The following is an 18,337-nucleotide window of genomic DNA, read 5'->3' on the forward strand; positions in this document are numbered from 1 at the left end:
TGGGCATCCTCTGCGGACAACACTTTTTGTACGGGGGTTTTTGGAGAGCAATTCGTAAATCCCCACACGCCACCAAGTCTCGGAATACAGAGAATTTGTCATATCGACGAGCTTCCGAAACATTTCTTAACGAGCAAGCATGCTAAGGAGATCAAAGTGGCCAAAGTACCACGGGAATCTAGGAACACCAACACTGCGGGTCGCTTATACATAGGGATTTGTTCTAGCACATGACCGAGTGTAAAGATGTGGTCAACGCAATCCACACCCGCTTGTCGCTCTAAAAGTGATGCCTCACAGGCGGTCATCAAACGATCAGGGACAACAACAGTCTCGTTACGGCTGGAGTCAAGCTGAGCCCTGTGAGTGCTGCATTCATCACGGAAGTGAGCATTATCATGACTCCTCCAGCTCTCAGGACGAACCTCCTTTCCCCAGTCGGTGACAATTAGATCAGACAGGCGCTGACTGAGGAACTCACTATCGCCTCTGAACAACGCTGTAACACATTTGAAACCCTACTGTACCTGATTGTATCCCTATCATATGACAGTATGTGTGCCTCTCCCTCCCTCTCTTCCCCTATTACAGGTACCACGGACGAGGCACCACGGGCCCTGGACAGGGAAGAGTATCCCGCTTGTACAAACCCCCGGACTGACCTTGACCGGCCCCCCTTTGATTGTACTTTCTACTTCTTTCCGGTTTCGATTCGGGTTAATACACCTGCGTTGTTGCTACACTCCGGTCTTCTTTCCTGTACCACCCGACCTGTGCGCATGTGTGCTGTGTAGTGTGTGTGGATTCATTAATACCAGTCCGTATATCTGCACATTTCAGAACTGACGTGTGCCGTCCTCTCGAACGTCGAATACCGATTCCCGACATCCGTCGAATACCGCTGAATTCCCGACATCCCGCGCTACAACATACATGCTGTTGCTCCCTTCTGGTGTTCTCTTCCGTATTACCCTGACGCCGCGTTTGTGATCTGTGTGCCATATGATTCCACTAATACCAGTTTCCATTTCTGCTAGTTTTAGAATCAGTGTGCGTCGTCACCACATCCTTGTGGACGTCGATTGCAGCTACCTTTCGACTGAATATCCGTACTACAGAATAAGAGAGCCATTAGTGAACTAACTTCAATTCCCATCGTTCCACAAAAAACGAGAACAGCGGGTAAGACATGGTTTTACTAAATCCACAGACCTTATAAACCACACATAATAATTACACTTCTTACTGAACACCTTGCAAAAGATGAAGGCCTTTTGGGGTAAAAGCTGATAAAAAGCAGTCAACAGGAGTGGAATAATTTCTCTGAAGTTATGAAAACTGATTAGTTTGGTCGGAAAAGACGCCAAAGTGTGTGACATTACACGGACAGTGTTGTCGAGCTGCAGATCATGTGGTCCAGCGTCCATCGCAGAAAAAGACCGGTAATTTGCAGCAGCACACGTAAAGACAATACTAACTGCAGTGCCCTACGCACACATTTTATTTACAGTGAGTCTCAAAGCACGTGAGAGTATTCATTTTTGGCATGTACAGTTATCCTGAGATGGCTGGTTTTTCGGCAGTGGATAAAAGGTGAACGGGGAAAAACCAACGCGATCATGAGGTCATTCATGGGTCACAATTATGTGAGTATGGTATTGGTGTTCTTTAGCTTCTCAACAGGGTATTCGATAGAAGTATCACGTCTGACTTGATCAGCGCAATCCTGATGATGCACTTCCAACAACCGGTTATCACTGCAACCATCAGGGTTATCTTCCATGTCTTTGTCCGTATGATGTGCCTGATAGCCGTTCGTCAGCGAGAGGGAAGGGGTTTTATGAGGCGGACTTACATCGGAGTCGGAAGTTAAGAAGAGCTGATTGCTCTGAAAATCGTTGGAAGGATTGCTGAATTCCTGAGAATCTTCAGAGAATGACATCTTGGTTGGTGATAGATGCTGCTTTTCAGAGCGTTTGCAGTCTGTGCGATTTGTGGATACGGTTTGTATGTGGCTTCGAAGAAAATGTGTCAAGAAGTTCATGCAATCTTGCTGATCTTCACCGCACACACCACAGCCGAATGGCTTCGCGTTAGGGGAGGATGAATGCATCCGCTCCTGATGCAATTCAAGCATCTGTTTGTCTATAAAGTAGGTCTGGCAGCTGAGACATCCGTGCAACAGACCGGCAGTTTGTAGATGACGCAAAACCACATGCATGAGCGAGGAATCAAATGTAATGGACTTCAACAATCTGGCCAGGTTGTGTGGGGTAAAATAATTAGGAGGAGACTCAATGCCACGCTCATCCAAATGCGGTTCGTTTACTTTTTCTTCGGTTGTGGTGAAGCTCGCAATCCTAGTAGTCGGGAAGAATTGGAAAGATACATTAGAAACAAATTGTAATTTCCCAGTTCTTATTCCCTTGTCCAGGCTTTTACGCTGCTATACTACTACTAGAAATAAGTAGCAAAAGACTAACAGTGTTGAAGTATTTTTGCCACGGTTCAAGACCCAAGGTTTACTACTGATAACCCCAACTACAGGGTGGAACAGCGAAAAATACCCCATTGACCAGACGAATAAGAACGCTTGAGTCCCATTACGGCGCTTCTTGTGAGGAACCCCTTCAAGAGGACACATTTGCTTGAAATAACTACTCCGTCGGCAGGAGCTTCTTCTTTCTTGCACTCCTCCCGAAACTCAATTTTCAGTATCAAACAGGGGATAATTGTTGGTTTTCATAATAATCGCCTAGCCTACATTTAACTTACCTAACTTTTTAATCATCAGCCATCTGAAAATAGCTTGTTACGAATAATATTGCCATCGATCGTCTCTCTCAGAACAAGCCTTCGCCGGAGGTAGTTTCTCCCCAAAAGTGTCTGTCGTACTACTGAGGATCAGGCAGATCAAAAATGACTGTAGCCAGTGAATATATAATTGCGGTAGCGCTCTAGTACCTTATTACATATTAGTATTTGGGAGATTCAACAGAGAGCCACCCTTACCGCCTGGTTCGCGCTACGCCTGCAAATTTGTCGCTGTCACTAGCATGCTATGAACTTTTCAGACTAAAGCGAAATACACTCATTTGCATACCAATTTGGTTTTGTCGGGAGGCTCATCAGGAATCCGTCTGAATCTCTCGTTTATGATGTGATTATTGTTGACGGAAATGCGGGGAGTGTGCCTACCTGATGAGCCCCAAGAAGGGCGAAACCGGTTACGCACTGTCGAAGAGTTTTCAACAACCTTATGAGTATTACGTCTTTTCAGCCTACGGTATTTGGGTAAACGCACTTTTAAACAACCAGGTACGACAAAATTCCTTCCATGCACTTGTAAAATCACAGAAGATCCGAAAATGGACATGCCTCACCAAGAAACGCAGTAAGCTCTGGCAACAGAGATACTTTTTGCTCAAGTGTGCCCAAGCTCTCCCAATAAGATTATGGAGTTGCGTTTCAGTAAGATGCCGACAACCAGTAGCATAGAAAATTTCTCGGGTTCCATGAGTTTTATATGCCATAAGGCTTTCGCCGTCGTGTTCCAATCACACAATAAACAATTAGTAAACTGAGGTAGATTGGGTCAGTCAAACAAGGCAAGCATGGACTGTTATATCATTCGTCGATTTGCTAACCATCCTGACCATTCAAACAGCGAGGCTAAAGTTTTCTTGATAACATGAGTGGATACAAACAGACATCGCTTTCTGGTGCTGGAAGCTTTGATTCAAGGTGTACCCTCCACACGTTAAGTCTGTCGACCAGTTGAAGAAAATTACTTCCATATCATAAGAGTGGAGATCAATTGAACTCTCGCCTAATGGGATTTTGCACATTCCTTCACTTTATGGTAAGTTTGGTGCATTCTTTTGCCGATGCCTCGTATTTTCTTTCATAAACACTGGTTCATGAATAGAATTTTAGCCTGAAATATTTCCACAGGTTGTCGCCTTCCGCATACCCCAAATAGTTTGGTGGTCTTTCGTATAAACCTGGTTCTATAAGTCCAGTATTCAACATAGTACAAACAAACACATCTACAAGATGACACGAACAAGAAAAGGAGAGTGAACGTCTAAATTGCAGTAAATCAGTGTAATAGTCTTCTCTCACCTGCCGATGGCTGGCTCCGTGATGTCCGTTGATAAACAAGACGATGGTGAATACTGCGAAGCCTTGTCTGCAAAACTCTGTCTTGATCGAGCGACTCCACTCATTTGGTGGCTATGTATGTCGGTTTCGTTGGACGCCTGTAATAGGACGTTGGTGAGGAGAAATATATTTTGCGGTTGAATTGTCGCCAAATGACACAGAACGTGATTCATACAATTTCAAGCAAAATGACATTTCACGCACTTTACGCCTCCATTTACCAGGGTGCGTTCTGTTGTACTGACACCTTCTATCCAACCTAACGTGCAAATCTATCCGAACGGCATACAACTGCTTGATGCCGTATATAACTTTTAGTATCCTCCGTCCGAAAACACCCGCAAAAATTCTGTGATGCTATGTCTCTTTTCCTTTCAATGCTCGCTGGTTTCTTGGATGCAGCACCCCGTCCAGCTGCAACGGATGATTAATTTCATTTCGAAATTCGCCTACTAGGTAAATTTTCAGTAGTGTACATATTAAGCGAACAGCAAACTCAGGCGACCCGGCGGCAACGGAATGTGATGTATCTTAGAGTCTACTTAATCAATGGAGGTACTAGTTATCCGGTACTGACAGTTTTCTGGCATGGGTTAGGACGTAAAAAGGCTGACATTTTGGCCATCTCTGTAGCATGATTACGAAGCTGTTGATTGATTTTAAGTCGAGATCTCCAATTCGGCCCATAGCTGTTGACAAGGTATTACTAAACTCTGTTATGACAGAGGAACAAGGAAACGGACAGCAGAAGTTCGTAGGATTTCAGGACCGCTGCGATCTGCACTTAAAACGGAAAAATCATCGGACAGAGTAGCCTGTCCTCTACTTTTTCTGCTATAAATTCACAATCCCGGTCCCGCGACCCTGACGACCCGGCAAAACAAAAAACTCAGGAGGGACAAGAAATTTATGCGAGTTTAATTCTACGACTCTCAGAGATCAACAGCATTTTTTCGAGATCAGGAAGTGTGGGCACCGTTTAACATGGCAATTAATTTGTGTCCAGTTATGGTGAGTTAGGTTATGCGAAAATAAATTTTAGTCCCAATGGTTACCTCCAGTCGTGATCGCAGCAGTATTTTCTCGTAAAACTGACAGTCTCCATGACTTTTGTATAATACTGTAAGTCATTGGACATCCGAAGAACCATGGACTGGAAGAGGAAGTGGATTATTATCCTCCCAAAATACTCCTCTAAGTTACACGGTACCAAAAAAGTGTAATCTTTCTGTTAAGTTTATTGCAGGCAAATCCTGTTTCATCATGCTCCCGACGTGCGCAGACATGCCATCAGTTTGGCTCTGTAGAGCCTGCACGTAAGTGCAAATTGGTCCCTCTGATAAATCAAACTTAGAGAAACATCGAGATGTCGACAGTCTTGCCTGGTTTCATTCAGTGCGGAACATCACTTTGCATTTCAGCGGCGTATGTGATTATGAGGTGAAATTTATTCGCTCTGTCGTTGGACAGCGTTTGACAATGAGGCTGTGACAGCTGACCACTATTCAACTTCAGTTTGTCAAATAACCTATATTCACTAATGTGTCGGTGATAATCAGAGGACGACCAGTCACCCAGCTTAGGAGCGAAACACTGAGTGGTAATCAAAATCAGAGTGATCTTGGGGTCACGGTAAAAGTCACAGAGTACTTGCTTCAATCAATGCAATTTTTCATCCCATACTTACCGCCTGTTATTCAGGAATGACCTTTCAAACTGGATCAAATGGAAGACAATATTTTTATAGAGGAAAATGTTGGTAGCTCAGATAGTGTGGATAGTTGTTGGCTTGCTCGCTGAGCTGGGCAATTTGATTGCAAACGTTTCATAACCAATCGAGGTGACATCATCAGTGCGTTGTTTGGGTGCGTAGTGGTGCGTAGCGATGGGTTGGTGGTTGTGTGGAGGATAATACAAAGCAGACTGACATAACAAATCACTTGAAAAGTGAGCAGTTGACTTAGGGCTTACAAAACCATGGATCTTTTGGAATATGGACCCTCCCCCAGAATGTACCACTCTGACCAGATCCCAGGGGCTGTTCATACTCTAAGTGTAACGGAATGTGCCACAGTAAAAAAGGCTGAAGCCGGCCAAAACGGTGATTTCAAACACATGGTGGGTGACGGAACACTAGGTCAGATGCTCCCAAACGGTCAGCAGGGATGATAACTCAAAAGGGTGAGTAACATGAATTGTCACTTGCAAAAATGCTTCCTTTTCTTTGAAACCAAAGGGCAACACTCATTCATGCCTGATAATCCACTTGGGTGGAACGTGGATCAGCACCTTGTAATTATTATTAAGATTATCCGTTTGAGTTATCCGTCGTGTATATGTGGTGGGCACCTGAGCCAGTCTGTCAGAATAATTTCTTCGTTGTACGATTACGTCACTTCGTATGGCATGAGCAACCACAACAAGGGTTAAACACGGCAGAAATATGGACTTTCGTATAGTTTCCGTAACCACTCAAGTCCTTGCCATTTAACAAGATACTGGCTGATGGAATCATGGCAAGTTAAGGTTCATTTCAAGTTCTTCTGCCAGCTTGCAACAGTCGATTAGTAGTATTGAAAACTTGGGTCTGTGTGGTAGTTCACCCCTTAAGTTCACCCGGAGAGACGCCGCAGGAACAACCGCTTTCTTCCTACTCAGGTGGATAATCTGGAAGACGGCAAAGTCGTCACATATGTTGTCAACCTCAGCTGTGCGACTTTGTAACTTTGTTTACTGACCTTTTATTAAGCACCAGACAACGTAGCCACTGTATACTGGGTTGGGGATCGAGGAAGATCAATTCCCTAGGAAATGTTATTCGTAGTAATTTTCGTATTAGCAACACAGGGAAGCCCCTCGGTGAAGTTGCATAAATGATTGTTCGGACGTACATCAGAGGTTCATGTAAGCCTTAGCTTGTAATGCGAGGCGCAAACGATAGCCCGATTTTGCTGCCACTGGTAGATTGAGAAAGACCACGTCGCTTTTTCACCATAGTTTCTTCCGACCACAAATGTCTAGGAGTTGGGATCGATTCGCAGTTTCACAAACATAAGAATGACGTAGGGTAAATCTTAGCAGCTAGTTTTCACTCAGCACACAGTAAAAAGCTGTCTAAATGTTCCTTGTAGGATACGTCCTCGTGAATTTTAGTGCAGGCGGTCAGTCAAAGTCGGTAAAAATCATTGTCAGTGGCGATTCTTGAGGAGGACTCGCTGCAGCTGGTTCGTTAACCTATTCTAGCCAATGTTTTGGAGGTAAAATGTGACGCACTCTCTTCTCAAAGTGAAACAGTGTCATTCAAAAGTGGAATGAGCAAGCAAACCACGGTAAACCTTTAAGAAATAGCACCAGTTATCCACCATCTAAATAAGACCATGAAACAACCCTGACTGTAAATTGTTAATCTGCCAGACATCTCGGACAAAGTGTGAGTAAGCTTACGTACAATCTCCCTTTACCTAATTTCAGTATGACATGGCGTTACTTGTGCCGTGAGTAGTAAACTGAACATTAGACCTGAGATTAATCCGCTTTGCATGTTACTTGAGTAGGCTCTGTATTTTTCGAACGAAACTGTTGCGCAGCATCCAGGAACTAAACACTCGAAGAAATAGACAGATGAAGCGAACCAGTGCTAAACCAGATTTGTGCCGTGAGTACATCATGTTAACCGCCAAAATACAACAACTTCATGGTTCCACAACGATCTGATAGTCGAGACTTGTGACAGCATCCCACTGGACGGCAAGAAGTACACATCAGTACAGTGTTTCCACGTCCCAGCCCATTCGAAATATTTTGATCAGACACCTATAGTGTATTCTTAATTGCTGCATTGTTGTTCTATAACCGGATCATTCAATACTTTCCGTAATCCGTGGTTAGCCCGAATGAAAAACACCATGACAGATCCATAAGACGTTGCATTGAGTGTGGAAGGTTAAACTACATCATATACGCACGATATCGGGATTTTTTAGTCCCGGGCTGTCATTCCTCTCACTTGTTCGGTTTTTGTGTGGTTCTTGATTTCCAAAAGCTTTCGGAATTTTTCGGGTGACAACGGAGAACACAGACTCCCATTAGAGTGTCCATAATGCAGATTTGTCGAAACGCCAGCTTCCGTCTACACAGTGCGATGACTCTTATCAATTCAGGCAAAACCCTTTCATGGTCAGTAAATTTGAGGAAGACAGTACGATTATGGCCACTCTGTGGTTCCATTCTCGATTGGTGATGGCGTGTAAAGTCATTAATCCATTCTTCAACCGTCCAGACTTTATTTTTAAAACTTCATCCAGCTTTTGTTAACCGACGGCTGAGCGATTCCAGTGCACCGACTCGCTTAACTAGCCAAATAAGGTGGGTGGAGAAGATAAAACGACCGAGGGACCGGTGACATTGCACGCTAGCTCTGACAACCACATCGGAGCCAAATACTGTCATGCAATAAACGGTAGAACATCATGCAGGACTGAGACAATGGATGACATTTCCAATTCACCAGCATTTGATTTTCCATCTCAGATCTGTTATCTTGACATCCATGTGCATAATGCATGGTGAGAAATTCCTGCTTCCATGCCGATCGGTTTCACTGCATTGTTTTTCAGATTCGTTTTCCACCCCTAGTTTTTGAAAATTCACACAGCATTTGCCCCGCCCTCCACCATTTTGATAGGCCGAAACAAAGGAGAATACACATGTGGAAGCGTTTAGCCCTATAAAATGCTTCAGGAGAAGTCGTTTTTGAGGTCTGGTAGTGACCAATAATTCTCTCAGTGGCTAATGTTTTGAAGAAACCGAATCAGTAGGTGATGACTCCGTATACAAACGTTTCTGTCGCGTAGACAGCTGGGTCGCATGAATGACTAGGCTTAAGTGTGGTTGAAATAATAAAACTGTAGGTCAAACTGTCGTAAAACTCACGAGATCCATGTGAGCTGATAAGTGAGCAGATAAACATTTAGAAGCTGAGAAAAAATCGAATAAAAAATCTTTCAGCTGTAGCACCCTTTCGGTGCTAGCTGCCACGAGGGTTGGGATACTTCCAGGTTGCCCAAGTCTATACAGGGGAAGTCGAGGGGCAGAGGTCGGGTTCTAACCACGGACCTTCCGGTCAGTCAATTCGCGCTCTAACCACTTGGGCCATCTCGTTGAGAGGCGGGTTTCATCTAAGGGCTTTATAATCAGGCCAAAGTGATGCACGACCAGTGGGGAAAATTAAACCACACAATAATCAGTCTGTTTATCTGATCTTGTTATACGGCTGAAATCTCACAGTGATATCTGTTCACAGATACTTTTTTTCATAAATTTTCCCAACTCATTTCATACGAGTTATAGAGCGGACAATTCTACAATCAGGCCCCTACTGATCGGTTTCGTCTTATAAGCGGAGTTTCCTCATAAAAAGACTCGGTATGGCATCTAGAATGAAGTCTCTATTCAAAATTATCGAATCTCCACAAAGCACCACCAATATTTAAGTAGCTCAGAGGAATAATAATTCCAGAGGTTAAGAAAAAACTTCCATCTGAGACGTTCCCACTCGAGGAGTCAGTCAGTACCCGACTGCGTGATCTGGTTTTCGTGGTTGATAGATGAGTGGGGCTATATCCTATCCAAGCGAGAACCCAATCAAATCGGTCAGATGTTTATTCCCTGGCCAGAAGATGCGGGTTGGGAAATTCTTGAGCTTCGTGGGATGTGCACTGCTGATGATCCCCAACATGAACTAAACAGCTGTACAATGCTTTTCGGCTTTTCAGAATAGGCTGGCATCATTGACAGGATGAAATATGTACTAAAAAAGGAAAGCAAATATATGATGGAACTTCGCTCGATTGAATGCTCTCCCACCTCCCACCCGTCAACACACGGAAGCAATGACTGGTGTGGACGAGACTGAGTGACTGTGCCAAAAAAGAACGAAGGAGCACTGTTCGAACGAGAGTGATGTGAATGCTATGAGTTCCATAACTACCTATTGCTTGAAATAAATCTACTCAGGTTTCGTTCAGTGTTTGATGCAGAGACTGATGGGAGTTCATTTTATTTGACGGGTAACCGTTATGCAGTACTGTTGACTGATACATACTGGGCTTCAGAGATAAACGACCATTCTCTAAACGAAGGCTGATGTTGTTCTTACACGACGGAACTCAATTTTCTGGTTGAACAACTTCCCATACAGTGACTCGGTGGAGGCGGAACCAGACAAAGGCCACCACTTCGACCTGATGTCACCTCGTTGGATTTCTTTCTCAAGGATTATATTAGGAGGCACGTGTGTGAGGTCAGACTGAGAAACTTGGAGCAGATGAAGGAATCTGTGCTCAGTGAGACGGACCTTGCACTCTACAGGAGATCAGCGCTGACTAATCAAGAAAAATACTGTAGTATAAACAGGCGAAAGAGGCACCAGTAACAAAATCCTTTCTTTTCATGAAAGATCAGAGATTTCCGACGTATCAGGTTATAATATAAGGGTAAAATGATACTAATAGTCGTTCAGCTGCAACGAAGGGATGAAAAATTAAACACTGATATCCCTAATGAAGGTGATATTGTATTGGCAGCTCTGCCTGCACTCAGTATATCCAGGGCGTTGGGAACAAAGCATAACACGTAAGGCAGCTGTGGAATACCAACACTGTCAACAAAGTACAGCCAAGATAAAAGAATGGTGCGCTCTGTTTTCCGTCAAAAGTATTAGATTGGGTTGTGGATGACGTCTGTGTTCCACATTTCTTCAATGCATCCAGTTTCGATCGTTTTCCTTGGTGGGTGAATTTAGTAGCCGTCACTGTCTGGGTGATTAGTGATTCATTGTTTCATACAAACCAGCTGTTTGATTCCTGTAGCTGTATTTCTACGAAAGTGATCCATAAAGCGACGGGTGAAACGACCGGTTGGTGTGGCGAGACGACTCACGTCAGGGTACAGTAATACACTAGCAAGTTGTCTACAGGTCATCCATTCATCACTAGAGGTGTCCGACTTCAATTCCATTTCTCCAATAATCTGTACATCCCTAAGACGTCAGGCAACCACCACATTGGTCTAAAAATGAACAGTTTGTCGTTCGGAAGCTACGGAAACGTCATATCGTTTTAGTCCAATTACCTCCAGTTTGTTTTGCAACTGTGTCACATTCCCTATTCAGGTATCGGTAGCTAAGGCCCACCGACCTTTCATGCCTATCTGTTGTGCAGAAACTCCGCTGTTGAACGTGGTCATCAAACAGTTTGAATGACAAAATCGTGCAGGACTTTTCTGCTAGAGGAGTGGAAATCCTAGTGGATTTTAGGGAGTACGTCAAATAGGGCTATTCCACTGTCTGCCACAACGTGGAGTTCCGCGTCCAATGACCGACCCCACTGTTTGTTTCTTCCTTGTGAAGTATTGTGGTAGATGGAGTTACTAACCAGGACTATTATGGTGTTCAAACTACTCTAAATTTGGTGTTTGTAAAACGCGAATAAAAAAATCCACCAACCTCGAAAGTGAGGATACCGAATAGCTTGTCATCACTACCAGTCGGGCAGAAAAACAAGACGAAAAGATAGCGCTGCTAACACACAAGGTTCATGTCTGACCCAGTTTGTGATAGACTGCATTTACCACGCATGGCTAATTGGGTGACGAGTAGGCGCGCACACACATATAGAGCTGTACCGTACCAGTCCCGTTTAACGGACTGAGTGTACGAAATTCATATTCGAAATGAGAGTTTGTAACAAACATTTTCACCTACTGAGTGCATGTACCTAAATCGCCTGAGGAAGCGGAGATGAATTTCGGTGATGCGCGGAGGGAGAGGGACCATAGTCAAAACGCAAAACCAAACACGTGGTAAGGCGACATGTGCGCCCGATGCATATGACTATGTTTTATATTTGTTCGCTTGTTGCAATGCTTTAATGGAAGCATACCCACACACTTCGCTGGTCTATAAACATACAGAATGGACAAATGCTTCGTCTCGTACTACGTTTCCCCTTCCTCTAAACTAGTTTTTCATTAGCAAGATGTGGTTGATCATTTATACGTACAACGTGGTAAACCCTCTACTTCAGTCCGTATTACACCATGATTCTCATGCGCCCCCTCCAATCTCCGTTTACTCCCAGCTATCAAACGGAAATGGAACACGCTTGAGGAAAGAACCTTAAACCAAGGCCCAAGACATCTGTTGTAGTGACCCGATTGTAATCCAGTAGGTGAGGAGAGCCATATTTCATCATAGCGATGCGGTAAATGTTATTTCACAATGGGTGGACCGCTTGGAAAGAGAGTGCTAACCACTCAACATGTGGGCTGAATTATTGCTCACAGTGTTACGATGATTATCTTCTGACGTGAATAACATATGGCTAGAAATGCCATTCAGTGAGGTTAGTTGGACTTACCGCATGCATCTCTATATACTATGTGGGTTGGAAAATAAAGCACAAACGTGTAGTGAAATGCACACAAGGTAAACATGTGAAAACTTGTCAGCCCCCCCCCCTCATGGCATAATCAGCCTAAATCTACAAAATGGTTTCCGTTAGTGGACCATAATTCATTGCGATCAAGTGCTGTGGTTCATCTCCACCGATAACTACTGTAAAATCCCTCAACAAAGAGTATCCGTGGATAGAATCGAAATGTCCCCAAATGCTACATGTTCCTTATTCAAGTGTTTTGGGAAAATAAGTCCAAACATCTAAGAATAACATCAGAACGTTTCCAATTCCAACTGATGTGGTTGAATTCAGAGACATAAGGAATGATTTTATAAGTGTTTCAAACAGTCATCCTGACAGGCTTATTGTTTTGAAACTTTCGAAAGGCCGATAGGAGGGATTGAGGTTCATTTTTGCCTTATGTCCGGTACTAAGCGTGTACATTGCATGAGACCGCAATTATTCTGTGAATCTATCTACCTCACCAATATTATCTTCACCAGGTGCCTCATTGGAGCTGTAAGAGTCGTCGTCACCGACTTGTTCACTCCAGGTCCGTCGATCGACTTATCGTCCTGGTTGGGAAATTCGATTGTCTTATTTCAGTTCCCAACTCGATTGCCTTCTATAAAATGCTGGAAGTACGAATGTTTCCTGCACGGTCAGATAGAAATTAAGTACACGTCTATATATTTGGGTTTTTACACCAGCTCTCACTTATTGCAATAGTCTTTATTCGTTCCTGGTTCCGTTGTCCCAATAATCCAAGGTTTCTTGCGCGATCACTATGGGTTCCCCAGGTCTCAGCTTCCCCGAAATTCTTGAGTTTATGAATCAGCTGAAAGCTCCGAAGTTGCCATCCGTTCTCACAGTCCTCTGAGTATCTTGCGATTGGGTGAGTTGGCAGCTGGTTAACAGTAACCTCGGTGACCGGTTGCCACTGTCTGGTTTCGACCACCTGCAGGTAGGCTAGCAGACAATCTCCATGTGAAGTTCCTCAATAAAACACACTATTTATAATGTTGCTAAAAACTCTTCGACACAAATTTGTCCCTCCTGGGCCCATAAGATTAGCGTCGTTATAGCGATAGCCACGGTAGTGTCCTCCGTACACATCAAATTCAGTTGCTAATGAGCGTATCACCAAGTCATATCTCTGTACTCCAGGCCTCGAATAGCAAAAGGTGGTGTCTGCTCACAAACATTATGAACAATGCCTAGCAAGCTATTTGAGTACAGTGAACGCGGATCGACAATCATCCACAGCCCAGATTCGAACCCCACATAAAAAACTTCACGCTGGCTGCTGGACTTCATAGTGGTAATTTGCAAACGCGTCTTAGAGGGGAAATATGAAAAAAAGCCACTCGCTAATGTGAAGACAAGACAACAACGATCTGCAAAAGTGGATCGGTATGAAGTTGGGTCGATATGCACCCAGCGAGGCGTTTCAGATTTTTAGTCGGAATGGATTAACACCAGACTCATTGACTCATACCCTCATGAGTGTGAACGGGTAACGCCTGAATTCAGCAAGATACTTCCGCCACTTGGACACACTGAGATCCTTTTGGAGAGATACCCCGGCTTCATGGGAAAGCGTATAAGGCTCCAGGCCTAGAGCTAGCGAAATACATACCAATTTGGTTTTGACCAGGGAATCACATGGACCCCAGCCGAATTCCTTTCACAATGAGCTAGCTCGCAATTCAGTGCTTTGGTTAAGCCGGCAAACCACAGTGAGCGCCTTTGGCCCGGTGGTGAAACCGGCTGAGAGCACACGCCCGGTCTGGTATGAACTTAGGTTACTGGACCGGTCAACGCGAACCTCAGATAGTTTAGAGCCCGCATGGGTCAAATGGCGACAATCAAACTGAGTGGACTGTGTGATCACCTGGAGGCTTTGTTAGTTCAAATAATTCCACCAGAACGTCTGTCTGCACTGGGTTTTGTCACATGTGAGGTTGTGCGAAGCATCGCTCGGTGGTATGAAGGCAAATCCACGTGACGTAGCATCAGTAGCCAAATATAGAAGAAAATTAGCCGTACCAAATTTTGCAACCAAGTTCATGACCCAATGAGCCTCATCAGTTATTGATTAATTAGGGCTGAGGGGCAAGTTGGGGAAAGATGACCAATGGTTCACAGAAAATGCTCTTGTGATTGCATTTAAGAAATTCGTTGATTGAGATGATAACAAAAACCTTGCCTAGTAATAAAGTAGACGATAGAGGAGAATGAAAATTATAGGCTGCTGATGCAAACTGAGGAGGTGGAAACCCTCCCCCTCAAAAAGCTAATAACTCCCAATCGTCGCGAAGCATCACTGGGAGCTTTTCCAATCAGACGAATCTGTGTGGATCTGTGTTCATGAAAATGTCTAACATTTGTGTGCAGGTGTACAAGCACACCACGATAAACTGATTTAGCCAGACTGACAAATCCATTTATTTGAGGTTGCAGACCTATTACCCTGTCCGATCACCACGATTTCTGGTACACACTGTAGGGGACCTAGGACACTAAATAACTTGCCAGTACGCTTGCAGTTGAACTTCACGCAGTTAACAAGAAAGCCGGCCAGACTTTATGTTAAGCCGATAGATTCATAACATCTCGGATGTTACGTCACTCTTACAAAGTCCGATATACTAAAGCATATGGCGTGACCCATTGGATGTCCTGTAAGGTCATTATGCCAAAATGGTAGTCCCACACAATTAACAGAGTGAGGCGCAAAGCTCGGTTCTTTAGTTGGTTCGTGGGAGACAAAACAAAAGTTCCTATAGTCATGTTATTCACCTAAGTTAGAGTTAAAAGAATGGTTTCTTGCCCTCCTAAATCCCACCCTATCCCAACAGACATCAGTGATAGAATATTGTCTCTATAGAAATACTGAAAGCAGTTCAAATCCTATCACACAAAGTGGTAGGGCTTTGTTGACAAAATGACTTAACATTTGGAAATCCAGGATCGTTGTGGCCAACATTGTTTATAGGCGCAATATTTAACATACTGGGATTGTCCCTGGGCTACAAACCTTGCCAAGTTTCCCACAGAGTACTCGGCTGGAGAGGAAAATGAAACCAACCATTAACTAGACACGGTTTGGTCACGGATTATTCTATTCCACTTCCTAGTTGGAGAAAACCACTGACCATAATCATACAATTGAAAGTCTCTGGTTTCAGGAGTGGCAAAATCGCACTCAAAAGGCAGATGTCACAGAAATAACGCTCACTGCCATTTTCCGGGGTACCAAATGTGAGCTAACACAAGAGTGGCACAACTATATTATTCCCTAGGCTAACAGGTCCTATAACTTAGTCATGAGGTTAACAGAACAGTGTTATTGGATATTGGTACATTTGCACTATCTAGTAAGCAACGATAGTATGATAGAGAGAAACACAATCGCGCCCTTTTAACCGAACCCCCATTGACAGACGCTCTATCATAATGTTAGCATGCATCCACCCCCGTTTTCGGGACTCATTTGGGTATGCTAGTAAGTACAGAAATTACGCTTTCGTCCCAGACATCACGTCCCAAAGACAAGTATGCATGCATAGATCGGTTCCATATTTATAAAGTTATTAAGTTTCTGAACCCCCTGGATCGTCTGCTATTGAGAAGATCTAAAGATCTAAAGCCATGTGTGCATCCCAAGAGTGTTCACACACTTTTGAAGAAACAAATTGGTGTTTCTGTGGGTATTCCTTTGGGAAGTGGTTACCGTATTTCCAGCCTGAAAGGATCAGTCGAGCTGAGATGGCAATAGGATGTAAATGAAAGTCCGGGAAGTGAAAAACCAGGGTAAACAAACCGTGGTTCGCTTATTGTAATGGATTGTTTATTCTAAAAATGTGCACTACATTACACTGCATATGTCTACCACTGAAAATAATGTTCCTCGTGCGTCCATCTTTCCGGATTTCGGGGTGGTTGCTCCCTAATGAGGCGATACAGTGTGAAGAGGTCACTTCCAGCTGCTTTACTTTCGTCAGGGGTCAGCAGGATTGTCCAACTAACCAGTCTCTGGGGTACCGGGAATCACAGGCTCCGGATCAGCGATTGAACACCATGCCACGAGAGACTGACAGTAGTATGATTAACCTGTTCCTGAACAGGATCTTTTGACACTTTTCTTTGTTCTTACTCACGGGAATAAGGAACAATAATAATCACCGGTAGCGACTAGCCACTTAATGATAATAACATCTGGGAAGACTAACAATTTAGGCGTAGTTTGTCCAGCATCATTTACACGGATTACTAATTGTCCCATCGATAAAATAGTGATGAGCAGATACGTGTTGACTTTCACCATACTTCCTTTACTCTTATCTGTTACGAGCTGTAGAAAAGCGTCCAGGGAGTGTAAAAATTCACTTCACTCGGTTTAACATGTTTGTCAGAGGATGCTCTTGTGTGGCAGACATTAGATCAACGAATTGAAGATGCATTCAGGTTGCACAGGAATTTTCTGGTGACTATCGATTTAAGGTAAGGTGGGTTTCAGAAAGACGCAAAAGAACCACGAGTATCACAGCACCAACCTTTGGGGCTGATTTGGGCAATCAATGGTCTGTCTGTCTTCGAAGACCTCCGGAGGGAACGAAGTGATCATCTGCGGTACTGGTCGAAGTGCTCCTAAAACCTTGCTAATCACCTCATTGCGTTGGGGGTGAAGGCAAAAATACGAAGCAAAAAGGCAAACAGCCGGTAGAATGAAAGTTGAAACAGGTAGACACTAATGTGACCTGTTGAGTTCGGGGCAGAAAGCATACGCATTGGATTTGTTTCCGAGTGGGGGCCATTCGGAAGGTGTATGAACTGTGCAAGACGTCAGCCTACACTAGGCTCTGTTGCTCCAAAGGTTATAGCATTAGGATGTCAGGCGTTCCACGTGTGGGTGACCATACGAATTACCAACGAAACCACGAAAAGGTATTTGGTGATCTGGGTAGCTTATGCTGTAACTTAGAGCTACACATCATTTGCCTGGTATGACGAAACAGATCCGTTTTTATCACTATCCGACATGTCGTGTCTGCCATAGAGCTTTACTACCGACACCTTTGTCTTATCGTATTCTTTCATCCCTCGTCTCTTAGACACAGGTTTCCGTCGACAGTGATGAGCGCAGTGTTCCATTTTTCCATAAACATTACCCCTTTTATTAAAATTGAAATTTGTATGGGTTTCTACACCATCCACACTTCATCCGGTAGGTGAAAGTGAAGAACCGGTAGCAAAAGAACAAAACTGATGGGGGGGGGTTACCACAACAATGGACACCGGCAGTGTGGATGGGGTAAGTAAACGAAATATATACTCAACATCCAAACTTCTAATCATTAACATTGCACATTTAGGTTATTACCCAATCATCTCGGAGAACGGACATTTTCAACCATTTGATTCACTGGCTCCTAATACCCCGAGCAAGCTGATTGCATAAAATCACGCTGGAGAAACTTTTTACGAATCTTAAACGTTGAGACCTGACGCTCTACCGCTGGAGAACTCATTGCCCGACCACGGAATAAAACGAATTGCCTTGAAAAAGCTGGCTTTGCGTTTCCAAGTAATGCAACATTTTGACCTAGAAGACAGTGTAAATGTCAAGCACGGTGTGGGAATGAACGTTCGGAGGAACGCAGAAGCAACGTTTCGATACAGTTGACTCTAACCAAGGGGAAGAAAGTGATAAA

At 43.9% G+C, this 18,337-nt stretch overlaps 2 protein-coding genes across 2 annotated transcripts; one reads left to right on the forward strand and one right to left on the reverse strand.

Moving 5' to 3' along the window:
- Positions 1–591: 591 nt before the first annotated feature.
- T265_14553 (hypothetical protein) lies at positions 592–18,082 on the forward strand (the record flags this gene model as incomplete). The annotated part of the gene is made up of 3 exons (XM_009174168.1): positions 592–716; positions 5,411–5,480; positions 17,999–18,082. Coding segments are annotated over 3 exons (276 nt in total), but the record flags the coding sequence as incomplete, so codon positions are not given.
- Positions 1,646–14,235, reverse strand: T265_14552 (hypothetical protein; the record flags this gene model as incomplete). Its single annotated transcript, XM_009174167.1, has 4 exons — positions 1,646–2,360; positions 4,126–4,262; positions 13,121–13,195; positions 14,119–14,235. Coding segments are annotated over 4 exons (1,044 nt in total), but the record flags the coding sequence as incomplete, so codon positions are not given.
- Positions 18,083–18,337: the final 255 nt, after the last annotated feature.

The sequence above is a fragment of the Opisthorchis viverrini genome (genome assembly GCF_000715545.1).
Source record: "Opisthorchis viverrini unplaced genomic scaffold opera_v5_213, whole genome shotgun sequence".
Taxonomy (NCBI): domain Eukaryota; kingdom Metazoa; phylum Platyhelminthes; class Trematoda; order Opisthorchiida; family Opisthorchiidae; genus Opisthorchis; species Opisthorchis viverrini.